This window comes from Eptatretus burgeri, chromosome 5, assembly GCF_056783735.1.
Source record: "Eptatretus burgeri isolate ZD-2024b chromosome 5, Ebu_testis_v1, whole genome shotgun sequence".
Taxonomy (NCBI): domain Eukaryota; kingdom Metazoa; phylum Chordata; class Myxini; order Myxiniformes; family Myxinidae; genus Eptatretus; species Eptatretus burgeri.
In genome coordinates, this window is record NC_140965.1 from 35,122,709 (window position 1) to 35,141,150 (window position 18,442).

Genomic DNA, 18,442 nt, shown 5'->3' on the forward strand with positions numbered 1-18,442 from the left:
TTTTAACCCTTCCCCTATCATCCGAGCCGATCATCATCATATCATTAAAAAAAATGTCGCTTACATCACTCCTGCTCGCCGGGCCTCATATTTTAACGTTTGTTTTCCTTTTGGAGAAAGGGGGCCTGTCATTTGAGCCGAGGAGCGCAGGCCCGAGAAAAATGTTGGGGCCCGTGTGAGCGGGAAGGACGAGCATTGAAGCGAGATCGGAGCTACGGCTCTGGAGCGTGCTGTTGATCATTAAAGCTTTTCATCTCCTAACTTGAGACTGTGTGGTATCCAGCCTCATTGTATATTATATCGAATACTCTGTCACGTGATTCACGTCATGTCGTCATCCCGCAGCACACGTGATGTACAGTGTGTTCGATATCCTTCCTTGACGAGAATTCACGGACCAGTGTTTGTTTGTCGGGCTACTCCTCCTGCAGTGCTTGCCCAATTACATCCAGACTTGCTACTGAGGATTAGCACCATCCCATTTAATGCATGGGGGTGTTTTTATCTTTGCCGGTGGTCTTGGGGAGGTGAGGGGGGATGCAAATCCTCGATGTAAATGTGTATTGTGTAGTGCCGCCTCCAGGTGAGGGAGGGTATTACAAGTCGACACCATTTACAGGACAGAATTACTGTCCCCACGTTTTCCAGTGCAGCGAGGTGTTTTGGATTATAAGCAGTCGGTGTTTTTGCTTTATGCACGTAACCTGGGTTATTTATTTTTCCTGTGCAGAGCTGTCACTTACCTATACACCGCCCAAATAAAGGTATGCGTTAGACCAGGCATCGGCAACCTAAACCTGGCCGCGGGCCACGTTCGGGCCACCTCGCGGGCCGCACCCCCCTCCCAACCTGAAAAAAACAACAAACACACCTAAAATCAATGATAATAAATGTAATTGTAAATTGAACCTTAAGACTTGCAGTAATCACAATGTGAAACAATTAATGTGAAGGCTGGTGATTCTTTGATGCAGACAGAGAGTCAATGTCCGGCTTGATGGAGGAGGAGGCCAGGAGGAGGACGTCTTGAAGATGAGCGTCTGTAAGCTGTGCTCTCGTCTTGTTCTTCGTCAGCTTCATGCGACTGAACAGCTGCTCGCAAGAGTATGTGGACCCGAACAAAGAAGCTAAGCGCAGGGCCTCCCTAACAAGAGCCGGGAAAGTACGGGAGGCTGAGAGCGAGTGCCAGAACTTCATTGGCGACAAAACAGCAAGCATTGCGCGGTGGCTCTCTGAGCACTGGAGCTCAATGAGCTCCAGCTGAAGGTCATCAGCCACATCCACAGAATCCACATCAAAGGGAGCGGAGAATAGCTTGAACTCTTTCCCACAGGCGTGCACATCTTTGAAGCGTCTCTCGAACTCGCCTCGCAGCTCAGACAGGGCAGCGGCGTAGCGACGGCAGGCAGCGGGGGTCGGGCACAGCTCAGCCAATCGGGCGAAGTGAGTGAATTTGTTCTGGTTGAGCTGATGCTCCCACAGGTGAAGTTTGCATTCGAATGCCTTCACGGAGGCGAGGAGGTCAGGTACAAGACATCTTTACCCTGCAGATGGATGTTCAGCTCGTTTAGATGTCTAGTAATGTCCACCAGGAACCCGAGGTCACACACTCATGCGGGATCATCGAACTGAAGGACAGGATTGCCCTTCTCCCGCAGGAAAGACACCAGCTCATCCCTCAGGCTGAAGACTCTCTCCAACATCTTTCCTCGGCTGAGCCAACGGACCTCGCAGAAGTAGATCAGGTCGCTGAACTCTTCCTCAGCATCAGCCAGGAGATCGCGGAACTGTCTGTGGTTGAGAGCACGGGCGCAAACAAAGTTCACCGCCCTGACGACGACAGTCATGACCTCCATAATGGTCACAGACTTGGCGCACAGAGCCTCCTGGTGCACCAGACAGTGAAAGCGCTTCACATCCTGCTGGTGTCCAAGGCTGCGCAGGTACTTCACAAGAAGCGCCGCAAAGCCTTTCTTGTCCCCGACCATGGCGGGCGCTCCGTCGGTCGTGATGCCGCACATGCGAGAGAGGTCGAGGTCGGCCTCCTTCAGCCAGTCTGTGATTGCCTTGCACACGTCGGCGCCAGTGGTGGTACCGCTGAGTGGGATGAGTCGGATGAACTCCTCAAAGATGACGAATAGTCGTCCCTGCCGCCGCAGAAGAAGATGGCAAGCTGAGCCGTGTCCTTGATGTCAGTCGACTCATCCAAGGCGATGGAGAAGAAGCGAGCGGACTGACACATGTCCTTCAGGGTGCCGCGGACATCGACGGCCATCTCCTCTATGCGGCGGGTCAAGCTCCTGGCAGACAGGCTGATGGCCGCAAACTCTCGACTTGTCAGGACATACATCCTCAACCACGGCCATCATGCACTCCTAGAGGAATTCACCTTCGGTAAACGGTTTGAGGTTGGTGGCCACAAGGTGTGCAACACGGTAGCTGGCCCGAGTGTTGCTCTGAGCAGCCGCTTTCCTCGAAGAGACGCTCCTCTTCATGAAGGCACTCTGCTTCTCCAGCTGGTCACTCAGACGCCCGAACTCTGCCTTCTTCTATCACTGGTTATCACTTTGTCTGACGGTAAGACAAACGTCTTGCTTGCTTGGAACATGATCGTCCCGTGGGGCGGGTATTCTGCTGGGAATGTACAATGAATGAGGCGAAAGCACAACTTGAACTCGTCTTATTACACCAAGTACTCCGTTCCGTTGGATTGCTTGCTTGAGCGCTTTTAAAGAAAAAAAGCCGCGTGACAAGCGGGAAGCAAATCGCTTGCAAACGGAACGCCCCAGGTATTACAAATGGGGGGGATTCGAAGTCGCTCCGAGTTCGTTTTTTTTTTTTTTACCTATACACCGCCCAAAGTGCTACCACAAAACTCTAGGGACTAAGCATGGGCAGCTGAAGGCGAATATTGACACAATTAAGAGCAGAGCAAAGTACACGTACTTCGTATTTCAACGGTACCTTCACGTTCTCGCATTATAAATGTGAAGTTTTTTTTCCGCTCCTTAAAATGCAGCAACATTTTATAGCTCGAAACACATAATTCATACCCCTTTCAAAAAACAACAACTGTCTGATATGTTTAACTCCTTAAAAAATATATATATATTTATTCCTACACAACGATGTTATCGAATAAATTACATATTCATTGTTTATATATCACATGGCGGGCGCGTAGTAACTCGGACGGCGCATCAATTTCTTTTTTTTTAATTTTGGATAAAGTACGTATTTTCTAAACGTGATAATTTACACGGATGAATAAGTGTTGGTTCCTGAAGTAATGTCACAATTATTTGCGAATATTGAATAATTAATATTTTGACTCTGTGGCGTTTGGAAAGTCGGGGGTTTTTTTTATTTTTATTTTTTTTTCCTTCCACGGATCCCTCCAGATTGTCCCTTTGGAGTAACCTCACACCTCCTCCTCCCTCCTCCCCTCTCCCTCCCTCCCCCGACGATCCGATTCGTTCACTTCTTCTTCTCCTTTCAAATCATCACACGTGATCGATTTTCGCAGATTTTATTTCTCCCTCTCCCTCCTTGTTTTTCCTGTCCCTGTGCGAACTTGGGCCTGGTCCAGAACAAGGCCTGCCTGCACTTCGCCGTTCCTTGTGTTCGACCTCACAAAGTGCTGGCTACAGGACGTTTTCTCCAACGGTTCGTATGATTGATTCCCCGTTTTGTTGTGGGGTGCATCGAACCCTGGGCTCTTTCACCACCACCACCACCCACCGGTGGGAGGCGATGATTTCCCTTGTGGTGGATTTACATACACTTCGATGATCTCTCACTCAGGTGTCTTGACCTGCAGTTTACCTTTTAACGTCTGTTTTCAAATCACTTGGGTCTTAGGATTGCACAGTTAGCCTGGTGGTGACTCAGTGGTTTGAGTGGTGGCTTGGGATCCTAGGGTCCTGAGTTCAAGCCCCGTCGGCCGCTGAATTAACACATCAGGGGGTTGACTCAGCCTGTCATCCTTCCGAGGTCGGCGAAATGAGTACCAGTTCCAGTGTGTGTACTGGTCGAGGGGCACTGCATCAGCGACACAGTCGCGCTTCAAGAAATGATAGCTACCCCGGCAGCTAAGCTGCCATACGACCACCACCATTGCACAGTTTTTACCTGTTCTTTCAAAAACGTAGCACGGTAGTTTGATTTACATGCTTATTTAATTACTTATTTATTTTGCCACGAAAGGTACCTTGGACAGGTTACCTCGCTGTCTCCGAGCTGTTAGCACTTCGAGTCACCTTACCACCACCAAGCTCCCCTCCAGCTCTCTTGTTCATTTCGACCAAGGTGACCTTGACACAAAGAGAGACACGGATGATCTGGTTCTCTGGCTGTTTGTCGCTGAATTGTCGTTTGTGGCTTTGAATCCATGCAATTTCCACCAATGCAAAAGCAAGATGCGTTCAATCTTGGGTTCGATTCCCGAACAAAGAATCGTCGCAGGAGAAAGTTAATTAATCCTTGCTTGCTTTTTCTCTCTTGTCTGTCTGTTTTCCTTCGTGTTGACATTTACATGAGCCTTGACCTCTCCAAAAGTAAAATGGTGCCAATATCTACATGCTACGTGACTGTTTTGTTTGCAGGAGTGTTTGCAAAACGTTTGCTGCGTCTTGGACAACATTTTACATCTGCTCGGCTTTGATTCTGCCATATGGAGGCAGGGTCTGAGCCCCTGCCACTGGACATCCTAATCACCAATGTGGTGTGTGTATTCCGTGTCCGTTGCCACCTGGACCTGCGGCACATTGCTCTCAAAGGCGCCAATGTGATGTACAAGCGAGATGAAGGGGTGAGATGAAATTTTTGTACTGCACTTTGCTTGATGTTAAAGCTTTTGGCAATTCGTCACTGATATGCTAACCGTGTGACCTCCAAATTGAAATTGAAACATTTTTCATGGTGGAGTTTGTTCTCATTCGACTTTAAATTTACCAGTTATCTTGTCCCGTTCACTTACGAGCCATCTTTGTAGTACATACTCGTGGATATACCTGTGAAGGACGGTTAATGGGATCATATTGGTTTTATAGGATGTCGTGGCCATGGAAAAATGACGACAAAATAATCCCTGAATAAATGGAGACAAAGACAGCAATCCGCTACGACTCGTATGTGAAGACTCCTCGAGGTCCTGCTTCTTCTTGGCATGGCGGACGCCTCTCCTTTTTGTAATAGATGCAGACCTGCCTACGTCTTTGCAATCTGAGTATTCTGTCAACAAAACTTTACCGATGTATGATCTTGCGCCAATCTGTGAAAAATATATTTTATGCTGAAAAACTGTCAGTCATCGTCGTCATCATCACCCTATGCAGAGTGCTGGTGCTGCCGAAGCATTCATTAGGTTACAATGCTGGTTGGGTCACCACTCGGAGCAGGTACTCGGCTGCAATGCTGGTCGGGTCACCACTCGGAGCAGGTACTCGGCTACAATACTGGTCGGGTCACCACTCGGAGCAGGTACTCTGCTACAATGCTGGTCGGGTCACCACTCAAATTCGGGAAGTCTGGATAGGGATTTGTAATTTAGCCAAGTTGCCAGTGATAGCTTGCTTATACGCTTCACGAAGGACACCATGGGATTTTGAACAAATAGTTACAACAAATGTTTTTTTTTTTTCTTTTTTTTTTTTTCTTTTCTGGTACAGAAATGCTACTTTTACAAGCCTGGTGTTGGCTTAGTGGTTAGGGTGGTGGCTTGGGATCCCAGGGTCCTGAGTTCAAGCCCCGTTGGCTGCTGAATTAACACCAGGGGGTTGACTCAGCCTGTCATCCTTCCGAGGTCGGCGAAATGAGTACCAGTGTACTGATCCCGGTGTATGCCCCGGTTAGAATAGGTGTACCATATCCCTGTGTGTCGTAAGAGGCGACCAGGGTTGGCGTCAGGAAGGGCATCCGGCCATAAAACATTGCCTCAAGAAAAAGCCAACCCCTGCACAGCAGGGAAAAATGGCTGTAAAAACGGTCATTTTTATTTATTTTTAAATGCTACTTTTACGTCGACCCAAGTCACTTTCCATAGGTGGTATCCTCCTCACCCCTGGTCCGAATCACCGGGAGAGCCTTTTCGAAAACGAGCTCAAAGTGAAAGGATTGTTGCTCGTTGTGCAATCCAATAAAGTCAAATATGCATTATTGCATATAATAGACATGAAGAATGAGTGATTGGTTTTCAAAGAGTGCAGAAGTTTCCAAAAAAAATCGATGTAGTTTTTGGAAGGAAAAAAAAAAAAAGGAAACTAAAAGACTTCCTACCTGCGATGGGGGTGGCTGCAAAGTTTTATCTGTTTTTATGTCTCAGCAGCCAAAGGTGCCATGACATTGTGTTTCCGGGTTATCCATACGGCTGTGTGTCCATGCACGCCTGCAAGCATAGCTGTTTTTCTTTACCATGGTAACTTGTGAATCGCCGAAGGGATTTTTACAAACTTGGTACCGGTATGTGGGGCATTCCATGTCAAGTGTACACACTCTCCTGACACTAATACCTCATTTTCTCCCCATATGTCATTTATTCACTTGGGTGAAAAAACTCAAAATACCAACTTTTAGACCTGTGTGCCCAACGGGGCCCATTTTAGGCCCCCCCCAAATGTTGGTGCCCCCAGCTGCCCCACAATCTTCCAGAGGCCATATCACAGGTTGTAGTGGTCCGATTTGGCTGATCTTGGTATCAAAATGCTCGTAAAAGCGATATCTTTCGAATATCGTAAAGTAAAATCACTCCGAAACAGTAATTCAAAAAGTTATAGTTTGGGGCACCCTTTGACCTTGGGCACCCGCTCCCCAGCCAAACAGATGGTCCCGATTTTTTTTTTTTTTTTTTTTTTTTTTTTTTTTGTGTGAGAATACTCCTTCATATACTCCAACACCTCAGCATAAATGAAAATGGGATCTCAATGGGTTCAAGTGTGATGATGGTTTTATTGTTCGGGGACTCGGGTGCTGGACACAATACGCCACAATACATAGCACAATATTTGAACACAAGATTTCCAATACACTATATCGATATATTGTACATCAATTTTCCACATGCACATGCAGGAACTGCAAGCGATACTAGTATGAGTAAGAGTTTTTCCTCGCATATTGTAGTCAAGATTTTTTGCCAACCAATGTTTTATTTGACAGTTGTGTTTCTTTTTTACTGATTGTGTCGGTTCTACCTGTAGCAGTTTTTGGTTCTACGGAAAGAAGTACATCAGAAATGTCTAAAACGCAGTGATCTTCAATGTCAGGAAAAAAGAAACTATTTGTGGGCCCCTTTGGATGAAGAAAATTCACTTTCACTTCATGAGTGTCCTGAAAGGCTTCCATGATGCAGGCAAGCCACCATTTTCCATCAATAGTGCACTGCGACATAACCTGAGAGTTTCCCGTTAAAAGTTGGTGTAGATTTTGAAATAGCTGACTCGATACGGTGTTCCTCGCTAAGGCTGAATTCGCGTACTTGAAGAGAAGTTTCAGAAATAGGGATGAAAGCATGAAGTTTTTGAGTTCCAACTATGGTTTTGGCCGTTTTTAACCTTTCTTCCAGATTTCGTTCTTCCTCGTCATACGCCTCTTGGGTCCCGTAACCGAACTTAATTTCATTCAAACCATTTTTCAGCAAAGGTGAAAAGATGTTTTGGAGAAATAATTTGACTATCGTAAGGTCTACGCAGGCTCTCACGTGTTGCTTCTCGTTTGACTGTACCTCCCACGCCATCTGAAGGGCCCTTGCTATGACTTGTGGCAAAAAAATGCCATTCTGCTTCAATACCATACTCTGATTTGTGACGACATAGGTTTATGAAGGCTTTGCAATTCTTATATTGGCCAGCGCAACTGTCTGAGAAATAGTAAAGTTTCTTTAGATTTCAAGTGTTCAATGAGCATTCTTTGGAAGAGATGGACTGAGACAATGTCGTGAGTATTGCATTCTGATATAATCGTGAACGAATCGTGGTTTAATTTGACATCGTCCGATTTGAAATAGTAAACCCAGGGGTGAATTGTCGCTTGAGAGCAGTTCCAATGGAATCCTTGGGCCGCATCCTGTATGACAAACGAATTGTTCTCTGAGAAGTCTCCAATAGTGACAAATTCTCCTTCACCGATTTCGTCTTTCTTATTTTTCAGAGACTGAGAATGGGCCTTGGCAATGAAGTCGTGTCTCACTAATTTCACCGCGCATTCACAGAATTGATTAATGAATTCTTCCAAAGGCAGGACCATGGAGCTCAGTTCAGATCTGTCAGTGGATGTCCACCGTTTTAAACTGAATTTCATCAATATCCTCTAGTTCATAAGCACTCAGTAGCTCGGTTTTGAAGTCTTCAATTGATGGGCAACTTTCACAAGTTCTGAAATAACATGCCGGTTGTGCTGGGTTACAAACTATGCGTGCTATCACATGATGATAGGTAGGAAGTTCGGCTATCTGTGGCATTTTGGAACCAATCATCATGAGTTTCACATTTTGATGTATCGTACATACACATACACTGTGTGTACCGCCTGAACCGGCCAGGACACACTCCGAGGGACGCAGCATGGCGAACTTCGCGTATCCAACTTTCAAGCCAGGGTTCTTCTCTTTGAATTTCTGAAACAGTTCCTTGAGATTGTTTAGTACCAGGTGCTTTTGAATTTTGTCTTTTCCATGTTCATTCCTGACCACCACACAGTCCTTTTTCCCCGGCATTATTCGGCTGACTTCATCACTTCGGTAAAATTCGGTTACGGCGGATTTCACTGTGTCAGGCAATATTTTACCCTGTTTGGGATTTGGAGACTATAGCATACCATTTTCTTTCTCTAAATTTTTGGCTTGCACAGCCATTCTTTGGGAGCAACTGAATTCACTCATCATCTCTCTGATGCTCATATTCCTAGCAAATTAAATATTGTCAGTATACGTATTTGCTCTGAACGGCTCGAAACAACGTATTTTTCTTTCAGGCTTTTGATCACCTCTGGCATGCAGTTTTCATCACATTTTGAAGCTGTATTTTGTGTTTTCTCCACAGTGCTTGGTCCAGCAACTAGTTATAATTTCTTTCGCACAGAATCTTCCACTTTACTTCGCTTTTCAGGAATGTACCCTGGGTTCCTTTCCGCCTTTCGTTTGTCGAATGGGCTTTCGCCTATCATCGATAACGACTGGTTTAATAGGTCAACTTCTGCTTCTCGCTCAAAAACCTCCTTGTCCTCATCTGTTGAAATAGATTCTGCAATGCCTTCGATACTACCTTCTAATGATAATTTCGAACTGGTCGAAGATGATTCTTCAATACGCTCTGGTGACAACTGAGAAAGTTTTTTTTCTGCACGAAGTACAAAGTCTGTCATCTTTTTTTCACCTTTGAAGAAAATTTCATCAACATATCATTTGACACATTGCGAAGATCTTTTCGTTGTTTCGTTTTATGGCAGCTGAACGGATCGCAACAGTATTTTCGGAACTCCTTTCGATCTTCAGTCGCCATGCTTACTGCAAAATATGCAAAAACTGAGATTAGCCCATTTATAACTTAATTTGATGATGGTTATACAAAACATGTACACTTAAAAATCAATAGACACAATAGGCAGAATAATTTTTCACAAATGATTATATATATATATATATATATATATATATATATATATATATATATATATATATATATATATATATATACATATATATTAGTATATATATATATATATTAGTATATATATATATATATATATTAGTATATATTAGTATATATATATATATATATATTAGTCCAGAAATGATGATTGTCAATAAAGTTTCAGACATAAAGTCGCCTGCCAGCAGGTGACGTCATTGGAACGATGACGGCAAATGTCGCCCAATGTCGAATCAAGAATTAGTGATATGTGGACCCCGAACAAGAAAACCATCATCACACTTGAACCCATTGAGATCCCATTTTCATTTATGCTGAGGTGTTGGAGTATATGAAGGGGTATTCTCACACGAAAAAATCGGGATCATCGGTTTGGCTGGGGGGTTGGGGCCTAGGGTCAAAGGGCGCCCCAAACTATAACTTTTTGAATTACTGTTTCAGAGTGATTTTACTTGACGCGATTTAAAAGATCTCGCTTTTACGAGCATTTTGATACCAAGACCATCCAAATCGGACCACGACAACCTGTGATATGGTCACTGGAAGATTGTGGGTCAACCGTGGGTGCCCAAATTTGGGGGGGGGGGCTAAAATGGGCCCCGATGGGCCCCCAGGTCTGAAAATTGACACAATGTTTTCCCGTGGATACAAACACTTGCACAAAAAAAGAGTGAAATCTGAGACGATGTGTCAAAATTTCGCTGAAAAATGTATACACTTGACATGGAACGCCCCAATATTTACTAGTTACCTCTGCCACCAAAGGTGGATGGAGGTTATATTGTTGTGTGCTGGGGGTCGGTGGCGAGGAAAGGCCGCCAAGTGGAGCAGTAGAGCCATCTCCCACTGAACACCCGGAATTTAGGTTCTGACTCTCGGACAACTCCAAAGGTCACGGGTCACTTAAGGATAGTGCTCGCCAATTCTCTGACGGCGTGGGGTAGGGTTAATAGCCAAATTTCAATATACCTAAGTACTCACCTCGTCAAATTACTGGGGAAGTCGCACCCTCAACGGACTCTGTCGAACCAGGTCGCTCGAGCGACCTCGGTCCGGTGTTACCGAGCGGAATTATCAAAGTCTGTCGGTCCAAACGACAACTTACAGCCCAATCGGCTTAATGGTTCTCAAGCACGAACCGTGCTGGGTCAATAATGGAAAGCACAAAAACGAGCTGGTACATTGAACAGGGGTTTATTTATAAGGGAGGCAATAATCGGGAAGGGAGACAGAGCAGAGTTACAACCGAATAAGCAATGCAAAATAATATACAATAATAAAACACTTAAGCAATTATACTTAAACACAGGGCCCACTCAGACACACGCACCCCAAAATAAATGGACCTCAATGGTCTTTATTCGGCTCGAGAGGGAAGGCGAGCTGAGGGTCAAGGTCTGGTTGGTACCTGTACGCTTCGTGCGGTCTTTACCGACCCGTGCTTGTGGAGCTCGGATTCCGTGGAAGGAAACGGGATCCTCAGCTCGCTCGCTCCCACACAACCCACCTTGGTGGGACTCGAACCCACGCCTCCAGAATACAAGGAGCGACTTGACCAGCCGTGAACGAAGATCGGCGCCCCGAGCACCACGAACACGAACACCAACCAGGATGAGCGCCAACTCCGACCAGCACGACCATTGACCAGGAGCCACGAACTCAACCAGCAGGAACCAACCAACTTCTCCACCGCACGAGCAGCTCGCGACCTTTATTATCGCACCCCCTCGTGGGGGTGGAGGGTCTGCTCTGCGGTAACTCGCCTCTGGATTGGTCGGGTGTGGACATCCCATCTGGCTGGGCGGGTCCGCCCTGAGGTAACTCTCCTCCAAATTGGTCGGGGGATTCTGAGGTACTCCTATCCCTCATTGGTTGTGAGGCACACCCATCTCGCTGGGCGGAGTCGACCTCACCCCGCCTATGCCCGTGGTCCCGAACACGTGCGTAATGGCGATGATGGAGCGAAGGGGAGATTTAATGTTTTAAAAAAAAAAAAAAAACCTGACTATAAAGATACCCGCAGCGTACACATGAAATTAACCCATTAGACAGAAGGATGGGACCCTAACTATAAACACGTACTTATCGAAATAACTGAACTGCGGCGACTGCTGTCTGTGTGCAAATGGCTGCCAGATTCGTAACAATATTTTCACCCCTGTCTGTCTGTCCATCTGTTTGTCTGTGAGTATGATATCGCAAACAGTTATGGATGGATTCGGGCGAAACTTGGTGGACAGGTGGGATGGGTAACAAGGACAAATTGATTCAATTTTGGTGAAAATCTGGATACTAGAATTAAAATTATTTTTTTAAGTTATTATTCACCATTGAGAGATGGGGCCGAAAACGATACGAAGCATGGCATCTCAAAAAGTTGTTGACGGATTATGATAAAACTTTGTGGATGAGTTAAGTATGTGGCAAGAACAAGCTGATTTGATTTTGGTTCAGGTCCTGATCCGAGTCCAGCCTATCAGTGGGATACAAAACGTAAACTGTTTAGCTTGGCAGAGGTATGTACTCTTCCGAGTGCTGTTCGAGTTTGATTCCTGTAATTATGTTCATGCATACGTTACCACCAGTAATCCAAACTTATATTTTTATTGTAATGTTTTTTAAAATTAATTAATAATAATTATACATGATACTTATTTTAATACAGAATGAAAAAAGGTATTTTCCTGATGTACTTGAATGTGGATGAGCAGCTCTAATTATGTGTTACCTGTCATGAATCCTTGTTTGATCATAAAAGCTTCATCTTCACAGTGTTGAACATCCTTGTTTTCCTCACCTGCTCTACGATTTGATCAGGAACCATAGTTGATGAAATTTGATTGCTTTAGCGATATTCATCAGAAACATTCCGTTTTCAAACCAACTTAGCAGCCAAGAAGATTGTTTCGCTTCCTCACCCAACTGTGTCTGTTTGTTTAGAAAGTTGTCATGAAGCTCCGTAGGCCTCGGGTCACCGCGACCATTTGGTCTTCGGGAAAAATAATCTCCACCGGCGCAACAAGGTGAGGGCTTTCTACATCCTACAGACTTTTAACGATTGATTTGAGAAAACTGATTCTTCCATAATGTATGCCTCATTTAGCCACTACATTGTTCTATTATTCTATAGGTAGCTTGGGGGTGGGGGAGGGTTATTGTTTCCTATGCGCATTAAAGGTTGCGCCTCAGGTTGGTTATAGCATAATCTGTGAAAAACGTGATGCCTTCCGGCTTGCTGCCCTCTTCACGCATCTCCTCCCCCACCCACTTCAGATCGTATTTAACACATGGTGCCGACCTTGTCCCAGCTGAAACCAGCTTGGTACTAGAAATATTGGACATGAACATTAGCCTGGGTGATTGTTTTTGTTTTTTTGAGTTGGTGATGTTTTTACTGTCAAGTATTAATATCGTCATTTACTCCATGCAAACCTTGATACGATTTCTCTGACATGCTTACCGTTGTAACATGAAGACCATTTGTGTTTCCCATACAGTGAAGATGAAGCAAAAATTGGGGCTCGAAAGTGTGCTCGATGCTTGCAGAAGCTTGGCTTCCAGGTTAGCCCTTGATGTCTTTGATGCTTATAACAGAAGACTGCATTGTATTGAAGGGAAACCAAATATTGGTGCAGGGGCAGCTTGCATCACAATGTGTCGATGTGCACTTCTAAGAAAATTTAGATAATGTCTAGGCTCATGGAAGAGTGAAGTGACAGAGGGTAAAAGGACACTTCTCTCTATGCTTGCTCCTGTTACAATCACTGGGAAGGTGGGGAGTGGGGGTTGCAGGGCTGTTTTTCATGATGACTCAACATTGACTGTGGTGCAGTTGTCACACAGTCAAGCCATCATTGTCAAAATATATATAAAGTTCAGACAAATTGTTTCTATCTACAAATAATAGGGTTGGGTGACCTGATTAATGTAGCCTCCATTGCATGAAGGTGAGCTAAACTGTGTCCTCTATTCAGGATTATAAACCAGCTGATATGATATTGCTCTGCACACTGAGAATTATTCAGTAAATGGTAACCAATTGCAGAGGCACAGGGAATAGTTGTCGTACTATGTACATTCTTATAAGCCTGAGTTGGTTGTCTCTTCTGTTGACTGGCTCATTCTGATCCCCAAAGGGACATGTTGTTCAATGCGATCCTTCAATCTCAAAGATGTGCGGTCCACTTACCGAGCATGACGGTGGCACTGAAATTCGTAAATAATCTTGCTTATATGAGAGGTGGGCAGAATGTCTTTTTGGACTGGCGGGTAGTGAAAAATGACTCGTGGTTGAACAGCATAGTAAGAATGGGACACTGTCTGTCTGATCTGGTTTTCAATCTGTTGAGACACTTTGCCTTTCCAAGATAGACTTAGGTGTACAGGACATTTACCAGGTCTGATTATAGGAGTCTTTGGTGGGTTCAGGAATTTGTATACATATCTATTGATGATCTGTTCAGGATATCCATTATCAAGAAGAATAGTCTTGATGGTCTCAATTTCAGCATGGAGTTTATCTGTGGAGCAGATTTTTTTTTTTTGTACTCTATTGACCAAGATACCAATCAATTCAATCTTGTATCAAGAGTTACTGTAAGAGTCCCACTTGGTATACTGTCTGGTAAAAGTACACTTGCGGTAGATTATGGTTTTGATGAGACTTTGGTGAAGATACGGATCCGACTAATAGAATTTTTAAAGTAATTCTTCACCATTGAGAGATTGGACAAAAAATGATATATAGCACGATATTGTTGACTGGTTGTTGTTGTTGTTGACTGGGATGAAACTTGGTGGACATGTTGGGTGTGTGACAAGGAAGAATTGATTTATTTTTGGTGAAGATCCGAATCCGGATCTGGATACAATAATTATTTAATTTTTAAAGTGATACTTCACCATTGAGAGATGGGGCCAAAAACGATATAGTACTGTCTTGCATGATATTTCAAAAATGTAACGTGGATCAGGCATTGCGTGGCAGAGATATGCGCTCTATCGAGTGCCCTTCTAGTTTGGAAAGAAACACCTTTTCAATATGCGGTTCCACAGTTGATGGAACATGTCTGAGCAGAAACTCTACCATGAAGTTCAAGGAACTGTCCATAGAACTCCAAGATAGAATTGAGAGTTGGTATCAATTGGGGGAAGGGTATGAAACAATTTCTAGAGTGTTGAAAGTTCCCAAGAGCACAGTGAGCTCCATCATTAGGAAATGGAAAGAATATGGAACGACCCAGACTCTTCCTTTAGCTCGCCACCCAACCAAAACTGAGCAACTGGGCAAGAAGTACCTTGGAGAGGGAGGTGACCACTGACAGAACTACAGGGTTCCTTTGCTGAGATGGGAGAACCTGCAGAAGGACAACAATCTCTGCAGCACTTCACATATCTTGGATTTATGGGAGATTGGCCAGACAGAAGCTACTCCTGACAAAAAGGCACATGACAGCACATCTGGAGTTTGCAAAAGGGTACGAGAAAGACAGAGTATGAGGCAAAATATTCTGTGGTCTTGTGAGACAAAAATTGAACTCTGGCCTGAATGCAAAGCGCTACTTCAGGTAGAAACTGATCCCAGATCATCATCCACATCATACAATCTCTACTCTACTGTGAAGCATGGTGGTGGCAGCATAATGCTATGAGTATGGGGATGCTTTTCAGCAGCAGGGACTGGGAGGCTTTTGTAAGGGTATAGGGAACAATGAATGGAGGCAAATCAATGAGGAGAACAATAAGAACATGCTTTAGAGTGCAAAAGACCTCAGACTGTCGTAAAGATTTACGTTCCAACAGGACAATTACCCCAAGCATACAGCCAAATCAACACTGGAATGGCTTCAGAACAAGAACGTGAAAGTCCTTGAGTGGCCCAGCCAAAGCCCAGACTTGAATCCCATTGAGAATTTTTGGAAATACTTGAAGATTGCTGTTCACCGACATTCCCCATCCAACTTGATAGAGCTTGAGCAAATCTTTAAGAAAGAATGAGAAAATCCCCAAATCCAGATGTGTGAAGCTGATACAGACATACCAAAGAAAGGGGTGGGGGGATGGGGAGAGAGAGAGAGGAGTTGAATACTTATTGCCACAAGACATTTCAGCTTTTTATTTTTAATTAATGTGTAAAAATTTCTAAAAACATGTTTTCACTGTCATAATGGGATATATTGTGTGGATGAGTAACAAAAAATTTTAATTTAATATTTTGTAACTTCAGGCTGTAACACAAGAAAATGTGACAAAAGTTAAGGGGTGTGAATACTTTCTTAAGACACTGTACATCACAATATCTTGGTATTCTGTCCTCCCATTTGCAATCTTTGCTTTGTTGATATTGTAACAAACATCCTTACTCCCTCATTTTTAGTGATTACGATTATGCATCAGAATATTTAAAATTGGTGAACTTTTAAAAACATTAAACAGCACCTCAGTTGTGATTACTTGTGCGAGCAAAATCGACCACCTCCACGCCCCCCCCCCCCTCTTTTCCGGCCGATTCTTCCTGGCCCCACCAACACTAGCATTGTTGTTTAAAGAACCTTTGATGAGGAGTTCCTCCTCAATTGTTGTAACAATGATAGTTTGTTGATATTGATGTTTATTTCAACAACATGAGTTGCGTTATTGTTTATAGACGTTTGTATGACAGCCAGGATTGGAGCTGAACCGCTGACCACCAAGACTGATCAGACACTTTAACCACAACGCAGCCACGTCTGGTTATCTTGAAATCTGGTTAAACTGGTTTGAAAAAAATTGCCACTTTAAAGAGGATAAGTATATTATACCTTCCTCCAAAATGTGTTGTCATTGTGAATCAGGTGAGGTTTGGTGCGTTTCGAGTGGTGAACGTTCTGGCTGTATGCTCAATGCCGTTTGAGATACGCCTTCCGGATTTCACTAAACAACAGCGCCCTTTGGCCAGGTACGTACACTCAACTTTGGTATTCTTGTTTCTATCATTGTGGTCATAATTATCAGGCTGCCCACCCCTGTGGTGAATAATATTGGTCACGGAATTGCCCCTCCCCCCCCCCACGGGGGAAGACCCTCTCGTGGACAGGCTCACGCTGCTCCTATGGTTGGCAGTGAGTGCCCTGGAAGCAGCAGGGGAAAGAGAGTGGCATCTATATGTGGGAGAATTGCGTGTCCAACATGTGGGTCGTCCAGATAGCTCAGATGGCAGAGCACTGGTACAGTTTTCCAGAGGACCTGGGTTTGATACCTGGTCTGGGCATCTAATTTTTCCCACATATAAATTTCAGCTTATCATATAATTAGCAGATATAAAAAATGCTTATTCTTATTAATTATTTATTAACCTTCCCCCGAGTATGCTTCCTTATTGTATTAACCTTGAAATTGTGTACAAGTCTTCAAATGGGACTCGTCAAAATAATAACAGGTTGATAGTGTTCTCTTTGTGAAGCATGCTTTTAAATCCATGTTACTTTTTTTCAGTCAGAACAGTCTGTCAGAGTGCAAATTGTGTCAGTTGTAAATTTATGATGTCTTTCGCATGTTTTCCTTTCATCATGGCTGCCAACCACTGTCACACACAAAATGAGTTTGGTCTCGCATAGCGATAACATGCTGAACCCAATCAAACAGCTCCACACAACATTCCGTGTCCAATTGGCAAGCCCGTTGCGATCATGAAACATGTTGCTTTGATGAAACATGTTGGCCACTATATGTCTACATCGATTGACTTGTGCAGAAAAATGTTGCATGAGACCTTTTAAAGAAATTGTCAATGGGGTCATTGTGTTTTTATGCCTTTTGTTGTAGTTACGAGCCAGAGCTGCATCCTGCAGTAAACTTCAAGATCAAACCCCTGACTGCATCCATGCAGATCTTCTCCACTGGGAGTATCACCATTACAGGTCTTTTATAACATTTTATTGTCGCAAACTTTGCCAATGATCGAATAGCCCATTCGGAATCATAAATTTTGTTCAAGTTGGTCACGTGATCTCCCACACATCTAATCGAATGTGTAGAGTACTAAAATTGACATTTTGGTGTAAGAAATGGCTGCAATTTTCCTTGTTTAGTTAGGATACCTTAAGTGTGCCTTTGTGGTCCTCCATGCATGTCACTTCACCATATTGACGGGTTTAATAACCCTCCATTTATTTTGTGTGCAAGGAAGGATAGAATCCTCAGGATGTTATGTGACGATTGGGTGTGACTGATTCCTTAAAAGTACTAGGCAGGGTACATCATGGATAACATTGTTCGCTGGCAACATTGAAAGTAAAAGCATTGCTCGCTGACTAATTGTGGATAATGTTGCTCAAATCCTCAAACTGATAAGATTGTTCATGTTTTGCATGAAAATGTCACCTCAAACGAATAGCAAAAACCATCGTAATGAAACATCAAACACAAAAATTGTACAATATTTGGAGTCATGAATGGGATTGATAGCATTTTGGACAAAGCATTATGAAATAGTCAAACTGGTCACTGCATTATCTGGGGCTTGCAAAAGTCAGTACAAGACCCCCTATTGGTGCTTGTCCCAAGCAGATCATTTTGCCTTTTGCCTTCAGGGTGTTTTTTTCCCTCCCCCAATCATTGAACTTAGCATGAGTGAACAACAAAAGAAAAACAATATAAAACTCCACCATACTGTTTTAAAATGACCTTCTCTATGCATTTGTTGTAGATGAACATTTGATGGAAAATCAAAAATCCGTGAATACGCAAGCCACAGGACCGCAAATGTAGAAGCAGGTCATATTTTATGAACCGTGAATACACAGGGTCCGTGAATGATG

The 18,442-nt window shown here is 43.9% G+C and overlaps 2 protein-coding genes across 3 annotated transcripts in view; one reads left to right on the forward strand and one right to left on the reverse strand.

Annotated features, from left to right (window-relative positions):
- Positions 1–942: 942 nt before the first annotated feature.
- On the reverse strand, positions 943–1,988 carry LOC147026215 (general transcription factor II-I repeat domain-containing protein 2B-like). Its single transcript, XM_085883570.1, has 2 exons — positions 1,668–1,988; positions 943–1,503 (listed from the first exon to the last, which is right to left on the reverse strand). Exons 1-2 carry the CDS (start codon positions 1,986–1,988, stop codon positions 943–945), a joined length of 882 nt encoding a protein of 293 aa, XP_085739696.1.
- Positions 1,989–3,366: 1,378 nt separating this feature from the next.
- The window catches only part of TBPL1 (TATA-box binding protein like 1), a 32,312-nt gene continuing 17,236 nt past the window's right edge, over positions 3,367–18,442 (forward strand). Inside the window, exons 1-6 of one of the 2 annotated variants that reach the window (XR_015058163.1) lie at positions 3,367–3,666; positions 4,605–4,810; positions 12,585–12,667; positions 13,142–13,205; positions 16,478–16,581; positions 17,448–17,542. Coding sequence is in view for 1 of the 2 variants with exons in the window: in XM_085881392.1 (XP_085737518.1) it covers positions 4,673–4,810; positions 12,585–12,667; positions 13,142–13,205; positions 16,478–16,581; positions 17,448–17,542 (484 nt within the window). In the remaining variant the exon portion in view is untranslated. The remainder of the gene's footprint in view (positions 3,667–4,604; positions 4,811–12,584; positions 12,668–13,141; positions 13,206–16,477; positions 16,582–17,447; positions 17,543–18,442) is intronic. The other variant, XM_085881392.1, reaches the window with a different exon arrangement.